The 17,500-nt window shown below is 34.5% G+C and overlaps 1 protein-coding gene across 2 annotated transcripts in view; it reads left to right on the forward strand.

Annotated features, from left to right (window-relative positions):
• LOC113808376 (Nipped-B cohesin loading factor) overlaps positions 1–17,500 on the forward strand; it is a gene marked incomplete in the record, with an annotated part of 145,109 nt that overhangs the window by 84,380 nt on the left and 43,229 nt on the right. For both annotated transcript variants that reach the window (XM_070130753.1, XM_070130754.1), the window contains 25 exon segments: positions 1,065–1,141; positions 1,327–1,412; positions 1,602–1,744; positions 1,861–2,000; positions 2,324–2,522; positions 2,653–2,843; positions 3,244–3,469; positions 3,723–3,958; positions 4,068–4,823; positions 9,402–9,666; positions 9,973–10,115; positions 10,365–10,508; positions 10,683–10,928; positions 11,048–11,206; positions 11,591–11,728; positions 11,859–12,140; positions 12,266–12,492; positions 13,214–13,376; positions 13,630–13,894; positions 14,222–14,313; positions 14,468–14,875; positions 15,165–15,311; positions 15,426–15,646; positions 15,948–16,131; positions 17,007–17,141. In XM_070130753.1, coding sequence (XP_069986854.1) covers positions 1,065–1,141; positions 1,327–1,412; positions 1,602–1,744; positions 1,861–2,000; positions 2,324–2,522; positions 2,653–2,843; positions 3,244–3,469; positions 3,723–3,958; positions 4,068–4,823; positions 9,402–9,666; positions 9,973–10,115; positions 10,365–10,508; positions 10,683–10,928; positions 11,048–11,206; positions 11,591–11,728; positions 11,859–12,140; positions 12,266–12,492; positions 13,214–13,376; positions 13,630–13,894; positions 14,222–14,313; positions 14,468–14,875; positions 15,165–15,311; positions 15,426–15,646; positions 15,948–16,131; positions 17,007–17,141 — 5,273 coding nt within the window.

Consider the following 17,500-nt stretch of genomic DNA (forward strand, 5'->3'; position numbering starts at 1 on the left):
AAGGCCGGTTGACAACCATGCCATCATTGGGTAAAATGCCAGCGGGCCAGGTGACGCCAGCTTCCTGTCATGAGCAAAGGCCAGGGTGAAGAAAGACTTGCCATGAGTGCACAAGCCTCTTGGAGTGTGATTTAACTCTTTTGACGTTAAGAAGCAGGTTTTAGCATTATTCCCATTGTTAGACGAATGTGGAATGTAACGTGTAAGCAATGACTGGAAGAGAGGTGGCTCCAGGGAAGACGTCATTTTCATACTGCATACTGTATTCCTGGCCACTGTCACTGGCTGTGCTGGTTGTATTACAGAAAATTGAAAATTATGAAAAAATAAGATATATGACATAAATAACCAAATGCTCCATATTTCTTTTTTCTTGCTCTGAGTTATTTAATGCATATATAGAAGATATATAGTCTGCAAGGAAAATAAGCTATTTCCATTTGGATAAAGCTATTCAAAAGACAAATATGGACATTGAAAAATGGCAAAAATGCTTATAAAAAAGTTTACATAATAACTTTGCAAAGGGGAAGCACAGTCTTGTCACCGCTCATGGGTGTTCACATGCCTGGGATGTTGGCTACTTATATAATCCAATGCCCGTATTTTCGGCACGGTGATTACTGTGACGCAATCGGATCCAACGGATTAAGGGGTGCCTCATTTCATCTGTTTTTTGTTGTTGCTTATTTGTTTTTATTATTCCTCTCTCCCTGTAGACATTAGCCGCAAATGACATGGATGAGAGATACAATTATTAGTTAATTTCTCTTTTCAATACAAAACAGCTTGCATGTCTGTGCTTAAGACCTGGATTGGAGACTACATCACAATATTTTACTCAGTCCAGTTTCATATTAGGTATTCATCATGTGTTGTATCAGCTCATTCCACATCCTTCTTACTGCTTGATATGTTTTTTCTCAATTATGTCATTTCACTTCTGTAGGTTTACTTTCATGAGTAACCTCTTCTTATCTTCTTTTACTCCTTTTTTCTTTTCTTTTCTTTTCCTTTTTTGAAATAATTTATTTTATTCATAAATGTTTTTGTTTTCATTTCAGAATCTAATGACAATGCCATTGTAGCAGCTAAAGCTATGAAAGAACCGGTGGTGGTCCTCAATAAGCTCTCTTCGGAGGTGAGTATCACGTATCTTTCCTTTCCTTTTGTTTGTGTGTGTGTAGGGGGGGGGGGGTCAGTTGGTCTGTGAGAGAATAAGAATAGATTTCAATTATGTAACAGTGGGTTGTTTATTATTTTAGGAAAATTTACTTGGTTCATGTAAATCATGAATATCTATATATGTGCTTATCGCCATTTCAGGAGCTTAAATCAATGGGCCGCATTCCAAAGCTTTCAGGGGTAGGGTCCAATAAACCAGAGAAAACCCCTGATACACCTAGAAATAGGTAAGTTGATCAAAACAAGATTTTTTAAAGTATGGAGTTACGTTTATTGGATTTAATGCTTCTTTGAATATTTAAAGTAGATTCAGAACAAGATTTTAGATAATGTAAAGCTCATGAAAAGGATTAGATTTATTTCATTTTACTGATATTACAATAATGAATTATATGCTAATTGTGTTCTTATCTTAGTTCAAGAAGTTCTCGAGGACAAAGAGATGCTAAGAAATACAGGGAAGTCAGCTCTGATTCTGAATCCTCAGAAGAAGACAAGAAGAAGCCAAATAAATACTTTAAGAATCGGGAAAGAGAGCGTGAGGAGAAGAAGAAGAAAGGCAAGTTTTTATTTTTGCTCTGTTTTGTTTTTCTCTGCACATATAGTTATTATATGTATACATTTCAGCTTTATATTAGTACTGGAAATTACAGATACGTTATTCTTCAATTACAGATAAAGCAGATAGGAAAAGAAACCGTGTACAGTCTGACGAGGAAGACTATAATCCTGATCAAGAAAGTAAAAGAAGGAGAAAGGGTGCTCATGATTCTTCAGAAGATGAGGACTCTGAATATGAAGAAGAAGGTTCAAAGGTAAGTTATGATGAAGTCATTTGTGGAAGATTCCTTTCATTATAATGAAAGTTTGAGCATTTCTTTTAGTATTAATTGATGTGATAAGAATTTGAGTTGAAATTGCCTTTCGTTCTATATTTTTGCTCCTTATTCCAGTGCTACCTTAATCAAAAATATTTTTCAGTCTTCCCGGAGACACAATTAGAAACGTTGAACTTTTTTTCTGTATTTTTACCTTTCAAGAAATACAGTCACTCTTTTTCTACCATGTAGAAATACAAATGATCTGGAATTGCAATTGATTGTACATTTCTTACTTTTTCCCTTTTTCTTAACCTTAGGCCCCCAAGAGAGCTGCTCCAGCACCTCTGCAAAAGAAACCATCATACACCAACAAACGTTTGGAGAGAAAGTTGGTGCCACAAACTGAGAAACTCACAACTGAAGAGTTGATGGAAACTGGTGTTTACCAGAGATTTAACAGAGCTGTTGAAAAGATATTTGATAACACTGAAGATCTTGATCTCAGTGCAGAAATTGGTGAGAAAGCTAAATTTGAATGGATTTGTTTTTGAATAGTTTTTCTGAAGCGATTTGCAAGTTATGTTATAAATGTGTTTGGAGGTTATTAACCTTATTTGATAATGCTAATTTTACTATTTCTTTGCAGAGGAAGATGGTGATGTTCCACAGGAGTATCTCATTCCAAAATATGAGCTGTCAGACTTATGTTCTGAAGCTGCAAAGTTAAAGAGTTTAGGAGCTATGGCCATAGTACCACCTGAAAGGCTTGTCAGACTTCTCAATATCCTGGAAAAGAACATCCGAGATGGAGCCAAAGTGACCCCCATAGTGGATGAGGTAAGAAGAGAGAGAGATGATTATTTTGATATTTAGCCATTATTTTATTATTTGAATAGAAAGTAAATGGAAAGATATTTTTCTCATATCCATACCAGATTTTTTACTTTTTTACCCTGTAATTTTCAAAAAGAAAAATTTTGCCATATTACTTTATATTTGATTAGTAGAGATTATTTAGGTAATCTATAGCATATAATAAAAGTACTTGGGATTTACTTAAATATATCAAGTTTTATTCTTGAAGCACAATAAGTGGATGGAGAGGCTATTTTTTTTCTTTGAAATATGACAGTTTAGTATATATTCAAAGTCATTATATATGTCTTGAATACTAATTGATTAATATCTTATTAGACTTTTAATTTATCTCTATTTTTCATTCTTTTGCAAATTTAAGGAGGATGAAGATGATGACAAGCTATGGATGGAGTTGGTGATGGAACGAATCTTGCGTGGGATGGATGCCTCTCTCACGGCCATGAACATATTAACGTCACCAAACATGAGCAAGAGAGTGTACCTTGAGGATGTCATTGAAAGATGTGTCCAGTTTACCAAATTCCAACTCTCCAACACCATTTATCCATCCTTTGATCCTGTTTACAGGGTGGATAGCAAAAAAGGTAAGTCCTTGGCATTACTCAGTGCAACTAGGTTATTCACTCTAAAGTACAGGTAAAGATATGATACTTTTTAGCTCTACCAGAAAATTAGACGTTTATGTATTTGTTGCAAACATGGCTGCTGCTCATGTGAATTCTGAGAGAATTAAGATTGCAAATTCACTAGTTGTGAGTTTTGTGAATCGTAAGATTATGCTACACTGAAGAAATAATTTTGAATTTTCAATATTTAAAAATCTCTATCCCCAAACAGATGGTTATGTTGGCACTGTAAAAAGAAAGAGAACCCAGTGTAAAGATGTGAGGAACCGGAGTATCATTGGTCTCTACAATAAGTTGCATGAGGTGGTAGGTCTGTTAGCTGACCTATTAAGCATCCAGACACTAACTGACACAACAGTGTTGCAGCTGTCTACCCTTGGTGTTGCTCCATTCTTTGTGGAAAATGTTTCAGAACTTCAGCTCTCTGCACTCAGACTGGTTACCAAGGTATTATAAGCTACCATTTTTCTGTTTTTTGAAGCCTTATTGTATTGTGATTGGAACATTTGATTTTCTGTGTATATTATTAACACTGATTTTCAATTTTTTTTTACAGGTATTCTCCAAGTACAACAAGCATCGTCGTCTATTATTAGATGACATTCTTGCTTCTATAGCCCGCTTACCCAATAGTAAAAGGAGCTTGAGAACATACAGATTGAACTCTGATGAAAATATTCAGATGTTAACAGCCTTAGTTTTACAGTTGATACAGTGTGTAGTTGAACTCCCAGAGGAGCTGGCACAAGACAACAAAAATAAAAGTGCTAGTGATGGTGATACACAGAATTCCAAAGATTCCAAAGATTCAAAAGTGGAAGAAAAGAAACCCGAGTTAAACATGGATAGAGATGTATTAGTGTGTAATCGTTACGAGACTGCCATGACTACAGCATATAGTTTTCTATCAGTGTTCCTTCAAAAAACGGGCAGCAAAAATGAGGAGATTGATTATCGACCTCTATTTGAAAATTTTGTTCAAGATCTCCTTGCCACAGTGAACAAGCCTGAATGGCCAGCTGCAGAACTACTTTTGTCACTCTTAGGCAAACTTCTAGTACAAAAATTCAGCAACAAAAACACAGACATGGCCCTTAGGGTATCATCTCTTGACTGTTTGGGGGTAGTAGCAGCAAAGTTACGACGTGATGCTGTGTCTTCCCAATTGGAACTTGAAAATATTAAAAGTATAATCCAAGAAGTCAGGGAGGAAGAAAATCGTGATGCCCCCATGCTTGAAGATGGCTCTCCACCTACTGAAAATGGCACCACAGGGCCATCTACACCATCCAGTAAGAAGAGCAAAAAGAAGGTAAGAGACTTGAAGAATCATGCTAAGTACATAAGGCATGATTTTGACCAGATGTCAGTAGAGTAGTTATGGTGGACTTACCAAAGATAACTAAATGTAGGAGGCAGAAGAATCTCTGTCCTCTCTTTCTCTTATCTCTCTCCTCAACATTCCTTCCCCTCTGTTTCCTTGATATTTTTGCACTTTGATTTTATAACATTTTTTTGTGAGGTAAATCTTTATAGCAATGAAAGGCTTTAGTATATGTAAAATTATGATTTGATTGAAAGGATATTAGGAATAAGATATACAGAATCTTTCCATAAGTCACGGAAAAGGGAAACAGGAGATAGGTAAGACTAAATACTTGTGAAGCCATTTGTGTGTAAATGTAATTAAACTTAAATCATAGTGGACATGGTATGCAGTCATCCACTAGAGTTAAACATTTGAAGCATAGGAAACATAAATTTTTCTCACTTTCCATGCATTTGGGTGCAACATAATTAGTATTTTAAAGAAATGGTGATTTAATGAGATAGCCCAGTGTTGAGGGGCTGTATCTCCACAGTGACCCGAGTTAAGACCAAAGAAGTTAACTGTTAAGTGTGCGCAATTTGAGCAGCCTCAACCACTGTGGTGTGGGTGCTTTTGGGCTTGTTTACTGTGATGTGATCAGATGTTATGTAGCATGAGTGGGTTAAAGATAGAAAGTGAAACTTGTGAAGTACTGTTTCTGTAAATGATTTTTAGAATGATTATACTCCAGTCTAAAAATGTTTTTGTTAATGTTTTGGGTTAACTGTATTACAAATGGATAATGATTTGAACCTCGCTTCATTTTTGTTAACTTTGCCAAAGACTTTTTAAAGCTTGAGTTTTTCAAATTTACACCTCTATATTGTTCCCCGTAGAGTTCAAATCTCATTTAAGAAAATATGTGCAAATTTATTGAAAGTTTTTAGTTGTAGGTAGAAATGTGAAAAAACACATAGGTATACCCAAATATTTTTTTTCTGAATATTCATGTAAATCCATAGATAAGACATTTTATCAAGATCTCTTAAATATAGTAATGTTTCAGAATACTGAAATATTCTAGGTGATTACTTCCATAACTTGAGATATGATTAAAGTAATTCAAGTGTTCTTGCCTAAAAAACATATTACAATATTAAAAAATATATACCCAAAAATGACCTCTTTGTATGCAGAAATATGTAAACTAAACATTGATTGTCAACTATCTTCAAAATGGTTCAATAAAAGGTAGGAGAAGAAGCTGGTAAAAAATAAAAAAAATAATAATAATAAATAAAATTAATAAAAAGATAATGCTCTCAGCCAAATCTCAAAAAATATTTAGGGGGGTGTCAGAGGGAGGGGCTTAACATAGAGGGTCCAAAATATTCTCTCTTTTGCCATATTTTCTGGGGATGGTTCCCTTAAAAACAAGTTTTCCTCTTGTCTTTTATTTGGAAAAGTAAAAACTAATAGAAATAAATTGTTCAGAATAGGAGCTGTTAGCAAACATATCCTTATATTACTTGTATTCTATATTTCCATTATCTGTTGTCTGCATAAGACTATTCACTATTTTATGTAAAAGAAAATTTAATTTATTTAATGATTTTTATTATATAAAGTGAGGCCATATTCATGTGTGAACAATAATTGATTGTGCACAGTCACTGTATGTCGCTGGCTCTCCGTACCAGGGAACTTTGAAGATGTTTCTGAATGAATTTTCAGCACTAGAGCAGCTATAGTAACAAAAGACCAGATCTATGCATTTTAGAATATTCAAAGCCTGGTAACTGTGAGTAAAGTGGTACTCATCAAAACATCTCCCTACTGCCTTCCATATACTTTCCGATTAAAACTGTTGTACTAATACTTATACTTTTTATCATGTAAGCTTGATGGAGTTTTAATGCTTGTGTGGGACTTTAATCTTCAAAATAATGCCAAGGCTTCTTTATTTCAAACGTATTTTTAAAAGCTACAAACCAGAACTTTATCAGTGCATATATGGCTTGAATACAAGTGGGCTAATTGCCAACACAGGATGCTTGCTACCATGGTTACTTGTAGTTTGTTTTTTGGCATTTTAGCCAGCATTGAGGCATTGAGTTCATGTAATCTTTCAGTAATGATAATTCATCATAACCCTATTGTGAAGTGATACCATCCCTTAGAACCTAGCTAAAATATCAGAAGTTAGAGGAGCCTTATCTACCTAGCTAATATTTTCATATCCCCTCACTATCCCTAAGTCAGAATGTTGTTTGTCATACAGTCATGCATTCATAGTTCTGAATGGTCTAATAATACTAACAACTTTTTGGACTTAGACTTCAGTATCCTATGAAATAAATTACATTTACCCTTAAAAAATGCATATAAACTCTTTTAGATTACCACCAAGAAAGTAGTTACAGTATTTTTCGTAATTTTGTGAAAGGGATGTCTGTGTTCCTTGGTTCAGTTAAACAAAATTTATTGAATGTTGTGCTTAACTTGAATATTTATATATTGTATGTAGAACAGTTTGTTTAAAATAGAATCTGTGATTCTAATGGAGAGAAAGCATTTTTCTTTCTTTGAATGTGCTCTAGCCTTCTAATATTGCATTAATGGCATACATAAATGAGAAACAGGCTGAGTAGTTTTTATATAGTAACCTTCAGATAGTTTTGTTATACTTATCATTTTCATTTATATTTCCTTGTTTCATGATTTTAACCTTTGTATAGGTCAAGGCTAAATAAAATTAATGATAGCATCAATATAGATTCAGTATTGTTCTTAAGGTATTCAATACATCTGGTATTTGGTTCCTATTGTATGTAGCTATTGCTACCTGTAAAAGATTATACTTGTATTGTGCAGCAACATCATTGGGGCAAGTGCAGTTGGCAGGCAGTTTGCCCTTACTGCAACCCTATTGTGAATCTTAAAATGAAATTTTGATAATTTATTTCCATTTGTAAAAGTTGTACAATTTAAAGCATGGTAATTGTTATGGCAAATGATGGTAGACATTCCTCAGTGAACTATATTTTCTCAAAAAAGGGGGCGAGGGGAGAAAAAGAAAATCTATAGATAGAAATAGGATTAGGGAAAGATAAGGTTCATAATGTAGAGTTGGTTCCCCAAAAGTGAGAAAGCACAGTTGTAGGTAAAAATCCTATTTTTGCAGTAGTTAGAGCAGATAGGGCCATTAAATATAACCCATTGGTTCCCATCTGGTGAGTTAGACATCAAGGGGGTCACAAAATCATGGGAAAATATGTATGATAATTTGCCAGGCATTCATCAATTAAAAAGGAAGAAGCCATTTCTATGTGGAATATTGCATTACAGCTAGGTAGGTAAGAATTACAATTATGATTTTGTTATAGCCAAAAAATATGTAGCTGAAGCAGTGATGTCAGAGATCTGAGAAAGGGGTCTTGAGTGTAAAAAGGTTGTAAATATTGATATAACAGGAAGAATGCTAGGAGTATGTGAAGCTATTTTCAAAAGGAAGAGCCATAGAATGTAGTAAGGATATGCAAAGATTAACTCCAGGTACATGACTGCCCATTTGTGAACCAAAATCTGGGCAATTGGCTTACTTGAGTGGCAATTCTCTCATGTGACTAATAGGCCCAGCCACACATACTCCTGAGTGTATCAAGACTCCTTGCCTATTATTGTGATGGTATGCATAAGTTTTTTTTTTTTCCTGTTTATCCATTTTCTGAGGTCTGTATCTGCCATTTGTAATGCAGTATCGAGATGGTAACTTTTTTTTTTTTTTTTTTTTTTTTTTGAGATTAAATTTTCTGTAATACACCCTGTGCCTCCAGTCGTGATGGGCAGGAATTGATACCAAGCATGGAAGTAGTGTCCTAGAACTAACACACTTCCATGCATGAGTCACAGATGGTATATTCCATCTCTTATACCAGTGGAAATCATGGAAGAGCTCCATCTTAAATCCCACCTATCATTCCATTACAATATCTCATAATGAGTCATTCCTGTAACCCCAGGCCACAGCCAAATTTTTTCTTGTGACAAACAACCTGTTCCTGTCATGTCATTAATTTGTTTTGTTATTACTTAACCCTGCTCTACCTCATGATCTAGTTTACATTCCTTGTGGATATTATTTCAGTAAGTGTTGATCAGCTAATATAAAAAAAATATATATGATTTTAATCAATTTGTATAATATATTTTATTTGTATTGAAAAAAGCTACTGGAAATAATCTAAAATAAAAAACAAGAACAAAAAACAGGCTTCTCCAAAGAAATTTAAGCTAGATTATTTTTCATTGAATTGAATGGTAAATAATCCCAGAATGAAACTAAACAAAAAGGTGCTTTCCCTGATAAGTGTTGATATGATTGATATCATTAATGAAAGAAAATTGATACTCAATGGAAATACTGAGAAGCACCTCTTTCCTCCTTTTTTCTATTTTTCTTTTTCTTTCATCCAATTTTCCTTTTTCTTCATACTAATGTGTATATATAGAATTGAATCAGCTCATATCCTAAATGACTAAAAGAATAAAGCATTTAATATATTTGTTTTTCTTTATTAGAAGAGTAGTAGTGAAAAGGCCAAAGAAGCTGAGGTTCAATCAGATGAAGAAGAAGAGAGGACCATGTTCTTGCAAAGAGTCCTCTTGGACTGGCTTGCTGTAAACTCAGGAAGTGAAACAGCACTCTTGCACGCTCGTCATTTCTTCATCGGGCAGTGGTATAGGGAAGCTTACACAGAGATTATGCGTCAAAAGCAAGGCCCATTACCACAGTCAAATACTCGAAAAGGAGCTAGCCACAACAAAAAGAAAAGAAAGAGAAAAGGTGAGATAACGTTCATGTTCTAGTAATAGTTGACTGAGATTTCATTTCAGATGGTTTTAACTTCAGGTACAAATCAGAGTAGTATTTTGTTTGTTTGTTTGTTTGTTTTTTGTTTTGAAGGTTAATGCACATGATAGCCTGTTTATTTATATAAGTATAGATATAGATGTTTTGATATACATATAAATAGATAGATATTTAATGACTAGAAATCTGTTAAGAAAGATTACTAAGTATGTTATTGATAAACCATTACATCTTCCATATATTTCTTTCTCATGTGGTTTTTAAAAATCTCTCTTGAAGGAGATGAAAGTGAAGAAGAGAGCACAGGAGAATCTGATGATGATGATGATGACGACGACGTTAAGAAGGGCCAGGTTGATGAAGCTCTTGTTGCTGAGGTCACACAGTTAGCAGAGAGGCGAAAACTCTTCCTTCTTACAAAGGTAAGTTATTGCTATGCTGTTTTTTCAAGACTCAGTTTGAAACAGATAGTTTGCTTGTTGTCTCAATTTTTCATTCCATTTGCTATGTGATAAAACCTATATGATGTATAATGTCACATTTGTTTGGAGTTTTATGCTTGAGATTTGAGAAAAGTAAATCTTTAAGATTTGATAATTAGCAATCATTTAATTGCATTTTTGTTTCATTTGAATATTTATAAGTGTTTTGATGAATATTGTTTTGTATAGGTCCCAGCCTTCCCACCTGCCTCGCCAGGAGCAAAAACACAGACACTTCAGACCCATATTGGCTATGAAAATGCTGAGCTCATTACTAGATATTTAGCCTCTAAGAGACCATTCTCTCAGAGTTTTGATATGTATCTGAAACAGGTAGGTAATGTACATATAATCATCTTATTGGAAAAAGTATTAGTTTCCAGTTACACAGCATGCTAGATGTATTTAATGATAATATACATAATTTGCAACAGTGATATGTGATCATTATTTTTTTCTATCTTTATCTGATGAAGACTTTATAATGATTAATATCTCTGGCAACAGATTTTGAGAGTATTAACAGAGTCAGCCATTGCGGTGCGCACGAAGGCTATGAAGTGCCTGACTATGGTGGTAGAAGCTGATCCAGGAGTTCTGTCGAGGAATGATATGCAGATGGGTGTGCATCATTCGTTCCTAGACCACTCCACCTCTGTAAGAGAAGCAGCTGTTGACTTGGTTGGAAAATTTGTCCTATCACGCCCAGAAGTCTTGAACACGTATTATAATATGATTGCTGCTAGAATTTTGGTAAGTTCCCTGTTACATGCAAGCTCTACTGTATATCCTTCTTTAATGTGAAGTTTAGTTCTTTATAGCCTGACCATGGTATGAAAAGAGTTGAAAATCATTAGTTTTCTTTCTTCTAGGACACGGGTGTTAGTGTAAGAAAAAGAGTCATCAAGATTTTAAAGGATATCTGTTTAGAGTGTCCAGACTTCAACAAAATTCCAGAGATTTGTGTAAAAATGATCCGAAGAGTCAATGACGAGGAGGGTATCAAAAAACTGGTTCAGGAGGTCTTCCAGGTTAGTATATATGTTTGTTATTTTCTGCTTTACTTTGTGATGAAATGTGAAAAATTGCAAAACAAATAATTAAGTTCAATTTGTGTATTTGTTTATTGATAGATAGATTGATTCATTCATTGAACACATATCCAATGCCATGTTTACAAATTACCAAATAGTTATATACTAGAAATCTGTATTAGACCCCCTGTCTTTTTCTCTATATCATCTTGAGATTAGATTTTCACATACATGGTTATCAAATTATTTAAGTGATATTAATAATCAAATAACAAAGGAAAAAGAACAATTGATAAATAAAAAGCATAATTGAAAGTACTAGCATACATATTACTTAAATATTATGTTATTTTATAAGACCCCATTATTCTCAACTTTCAGAACATGTGGTTCACACCTGTGCGAGAGAGACCACAATTAGATGAAGAGTCATTATTGAGAAAAGTAAACAATATCACGGAAGTGGTTATAGCCTGCAAAGATACTGGCTTGGATTGGTTTGAACAGCTTTTGCACAGTGTAAGTTTCAAGTCAACTGTGACAGTTAATTAGATGTCTTTTGAATGTGTTACTGTCTTTCCATGTTCAAAATTTCTTTCTTGTCCAAGTGTTTTATTATGGATAATTTTATTGTTTTTTAAACCAACAGATGTTTCGCCCAAAGGAAGACAAAGATGATGTTACAAAGGTCAATACAGAACCCCCAAAGTCATTAGTAACAGCTTGCAAGCAGATTGTAGACTGTTTGGTGAGACATATCTTGGTGCTGGAAGAGGGAGACCTGGAGAACCAGCCTGCAGATCAGCCAAGAACCACATCACAGCGTCTTTTGGCATGTCACCAGACACTCTACCTCTTTGCTAAAATCCGTCCCCAACTTTTGGTGGACCATGCTATTACACTACAACCATATTTGGCATGGAGGTGTCGGGTAAGTTTTTTTTTATCATTATCTTTGAATATTTGCTGATAAATAAGAATTCAGATAATGTGTCATGTAAATTATTTATGTATCTAACTTTCCCCAGCATTAATACTTGAAATCTCCATTCACAGACGCAAGTGGATTACACAATGATTGGTGTGGTGGCTCGAACTTTAGAATTGGTTGTGCCTTTGATGGAGCACCCTAGTGAGACTTTCTTGTCTCAGCTAGAAGAGGATGCGGTCAAATTGATCTTACAACACGATCGCACCGTTATAACCTCGTGCTTGGCTCTTCTAGGTTCTATAGTCAACACTGTCACTAAAAACTATAGATTGATCAAAGATTGCTTTAACAGGTAAGCATGTATGATAAGATAATTTTTTGAGGCAAATTGTTGGATTATTGTTGCAAAATTTATTCTTTAAAGATCGAAAAGTAGGTTTGTGAAAGCAAGCTTAGTATTTGTTTATGATACAGAAGAAGAGAAAAGAATGATAAATGGAAGAATTCTAAAACAATTGTATCAAAAGAAACCATGAAACTAATGCACAATTAATATTTCTTATTAATAAAAAAGAATATCATTGATTATAATTTTTCTCTTGTATGGATATCAATAATAATATATAAAAAAGAGATGCATAGATTGCAAAATGGAATGGGCTAGGTGCTATAATCCCCTATGTGTACAGTAAGTTGCACTGATGTTTGCGAATTGTTTACCCATCTGCAACAGAGACCTCTCACCAGCCTCTATTTACCAAGCAAATACTGGCTTGCTATAAATGCTCAATTTCATATTTGCTAAGAAATTGCTAAACAGTACCTTAATCTTGACAGAGTAATGTGTCATTTCGTACTAGTTAAAATGTAACATGGTTAAGATAGAAAATAAATTTTAGTAGGTATGTGATATGTGCTAAACCCACACAGGACATTAGTTAAGTGCATATAAAAGAAAATGTCAGTTATTTGTCAAATGATAATTGTTTTGAACATTTGGGTTTTATTCTTTTACAATTCTTTTCATATACTAAGGTCTTTTATCTTAATCTAAAATCTCTTTATCATTTTAGGTATCACAGCTTTATTTCTGACTACAAAAGGCTGAATGAGGAAAACCCAGATAATCCTCGACTAGAGAATTACAAGCCCTTCTTCAGAAGAGCTCTCTATACCATTGGCCTCCTGCTGAAACACTTTGACCTCAAGAACCAAGTAGTGAGATGTGGGCTGCCGGTAAGTTACAAAGCATTATTTGAAGACCACTGATACATAGTTTTTTAATGATTTGAAATTTAGGAAATTGGTTTCTGCTACAATTGTCCTTGTTTATGCGGTTCTCTTCTTCTTTCTCTTCTATAAATCTCAAATGTTTCTGTTTATGAGTATGATGCAGGTACAATAATAGATGTTTATTTGTTGTGTCCATCATATTTGTGTTATCATATACCAGTATATATTTCTTATACCAATTTTTCTCTCTCTAAAGGATAATATCACCGAGCAAGTATTTGAGACCTTGATGTACTTCATGGGTTTGCCAGATATAAACTTACAATACTGCACCCTTCAAGCAGTAGGGTTTGTTTGCATACGCCACTATGAACTGATGATGGGGTCTCGCCTAAAGCAGCTGTATCATATGATGTTACTCGACCCGTCCGTTAACACCAAGCTGCGCATCCAGACCCTACAAAATGTGGAGACTTATCTCCAGGAGGAAGAAATCAGGATGATCAAGCAGGATCAAGAGTGTAATTTTTTTTTCTTTTCTTTTCTTTTCTTTTTCTTTTTTTTCTTTTTCCTTTTTTTTTTTTTTTTCTTTCTTTCTTTCTTTTTCTTTTTTTAATCTATTCTCAAAATATATTTATTTTCTGTATTTCATTTGTAACCTATCAGTTCTTTTCTGTTGTGGCCAGTCCCTGTGAAGGAACTCGCTATACGGTTTTGTTTTGTTTCTTTTGAGGTCCATTTCTAAGAATGAATCTATAACGGAAAAAAAAGTTGTGATGAATGCAGATAAGAAAAATGTATTTGCATGTGGGGTCTTTTAACTAGAAATCTTAATTCTTCTATTTCAGGGGCAAAACAGAAAACTCGTGAAAATTTAAAAGAAATGTGTGATGTTCAGTCTGGTATGGCATCAGCAATCATCCAAATGTATCTAAAAGAGGTACAGTATATATTTATTCTTGTTTAGATTTACAGATTATCAAATGCTGTTTGGTAAAATATTCAGGAGAGATTTGTACGTAACAGTGGCATTTTAAAGACTAGTCTTAATATAACAAAAATATAAACTGACCAGTGAATTAATGTATTTTCAGGTTTTAGAGTGTGTTGTAGCTGGCAGTGTGGTTGTCCGCCACTCAGCACTACGAGTGATTCAACTGGTGTTAGCACAAGGTCTTGTCCACCCCGTCCAGATTGTACCTTACTTGGTCTGCATGTCTACAGACACAGAGGAAATCATAGCACATTCAGCAGATAAGCAGCTGCAGGACATAGAGAAGAAATACCCAGGCTTTATCGGGATGAAAGCTATGCAAGGTTTCCGACTGTCTTACAGGTTGCAGTCATTGATACAACCAGCAATGCCTACACGTGGATTTCGGACCAAGGAAGGGGAAATCCCTGGAGCTCTTAATGGTTTCTTATATTCTATTATGCGTACGACCAAGCAACACAGAAGAGCAGTGGCCTTTTCCTTACTAAAGCAGTTTGAAGAGCAGGCAGTAAGTTGAATTGAATTTGGTGTTTAATATTTTCTGAATTTGCAACTGCCATTTTTGTTTCATTGTAGTAGTAGTAGTAGTTTTCCTTGTTGAGCTTTGAATAATAATTTTGTGTATTTATATTTAATGTAGCTTTACATTTAATTATATCATGTCATTTTTTATTCTTGATTAATATTGTTGACAAAAATGAAAAATACCACATGTGAATCTTGTAAAATATCCTTGTTAGTATTTGATTATCGGTCTACATAATTTTATTTTGTATTTTTCCTTTTCTCCCTTACAGCGGACCAGTTTGACTGAACTGTTGTTTATAGCTGACAATCTAGCATACTTTCCCTATCAGGTGCTAGATGAACCATTATTCATTATACACCATATAGATATAATGATCTCTGTCACGGGTAGTAATCTGCTCCAGAACTTCAGGGAGGCAAGTTTTCCCATTTCTGCTTTGTTTTTTCTTTGTGTTTGGATCTAGAAATTTCATGTTGTATATATGCACAAAGTGGATGAAGACTAATTTTTCATCATTTGTCAATTACAGGCCCTCCTCCCTCCTCCAAATGCAGAGATGAAAATAAACCCAGAAACGAGACAGCCAGAGTATGTAGATGACTTGGATGATGAGGAGGATGTAGAAGTGTATTTATCCCGCCTCCCACCTTGCCTCACTCCACTTGTGGAATGTATCAATGCCTCTCAGGGATGCCTCCTGTTGCTCATGTTGAAGGAGCATTTAAAGGAGATCTATGGCATTACAGATGGGTAAATAAAGTTCATAAGCATTGGTTACATTACAGTGGTAGTGCTTCTCTTGTCTTAATGGATTAGCAGCAGTATCCAAGACAGAAAAAATAAGAATAATATTACAAATTGATTTATAAAGTTCGTTATAGCAGCTATAGACCCTCAGTTCTTAAACAACTTGTTGATAATGACCATCTTACTGTCATATTAATGTTTCTATTATATTTATAGAAAATGTAAGTGTAAGGACTGCAGTTCAGTTTTCTGCAAGAACTACATGTAACAAAAGATATGACTTGATCAAAAACTTTCATTTCAGGAAAATTTCACAGTACTCACCCTCTGACACATCGAAGCAATATGAAAAGGGGGCTTCTAGAAAAAGTGCGTCGAAGTTTAACCCCAAAGCTATTCTAAAACGATTAAAGGAAGAACCTGTGAGTGATGTTGACATGGTAGATGATACTCGGCAGAAGGTTGACCTCATCACGCAGTACCTTGATGTAAGTGCTGTTTCAAGAAAATCATGGTTATAATATGTTTGTGATTAACTAGAATATTTTTTTTATTGATTGAAGGAAAGGAATGGGAAATTACAGAAAGTTGCTGGAAATACCATTGGGCTTTTAACCATTCAGTTAATATTTAGATTTTTACGCACACCAAGGCATAGCGTCCCTCACATGTTAAATAGTTGTCTACTTATTACGCCCTTGCTGATAATATTGACGAAAAACACCCCCTCAGAAGTGGTTTAAAGCTTCATCTGATCCTCATTACCTAAACAATTTTATATGCTGCAGCCAAGAGTGTAGAATGTGGGATGAACTTACATTTCCCAGATTTTTCTTCAGATTCTTCTCTTAGTGCATGGTTCAGTATGGCTCTGCGAGTTCTAGTGATCAATATGTGAATTAGTAATTTCCAATCTTGAAGATTTAGATTTTTTTTTAATTTTGTTAACCCTCTCACTATACTGAACCACTCAAAGGGGTATGTGTGGAGTTATATGTACAACAGAAAATTAGAAGAATGGGAAACAGAATTACCCACTCTCTGTGCTCTTGGTTAAGGTATGCATAATTGATTAGATGATTAGACTGAAAAGAGGATTTAAGGGACTTTTTCATCAACAACCATAGCCAAGGCCAAACGAATACAATAATTTATTGTGCACACCTTAGAGCAAGCTTTACAGTATTCATTATGAAGATATCATCCCAGTGTGAGGGACAGTCTGCCAAGATGTTAATGGGTTAATTTAAACAGTTATCAGACCATTTATTTGCTACAAGAAAACCATCTTTTTTGATGCTATGATTTAGAATATTGTGGGTTTTCTATTTATTTATTTATTTATTTACTTCTTCCCCAACAGTTCAAGGCACTCATGTTGAAGATTGATCCTGATGATGATGATGATGAAGATTCTGATACTGATATGGCAAAGAAATCATTCCAGAATGATGGCAGTACACCACTGCCAAATACAAGATCGTTAAGAACAAACCAGGTGAATTTCAAATTGTATTTGTTTTGTTCTTTTATTGTAAACTTGTGATGTCATTTCTCCTCTCATTAATATCACAGATTCATTACTGTATTGCTTACCTTCATTTGACTCAAATTTGTTTGATATGAGAGGAAAATTAATGAGAGGGAGAAAGAGAAAAGCAAGCTGCTTTCTTGTAGATTTAAAGGTGAAGTTAAAGTATCTTTTTCCTTCTTTTTTCTTCATGTACCTTTATTCACTCTGTTCCATTGTTTACCTCCCACTACCACCACCACCACCTCTTCCTCCCCCCATCCCCCCTCTCCCTCCCTCCCTCTCTCTCTCTCTCTCTCTCTCTCTCTCTCTCTCTCTCTCTCTCT

This window comes from Penaeus vannamei, chromosome 15 (genome assembly GCF_042767895.1).
Source record: "Penaeus vannamei isolate JL-2024 chromosome 15, ASM4276789v1, whole genome shotgun sequence".
NCBI classification, from domain to species: Eukaryota; Metazoa; Arthropoda; class Malacostraca; order Decapoda; family Penaeidae; genus Penaeus; species Penaeus vannamei.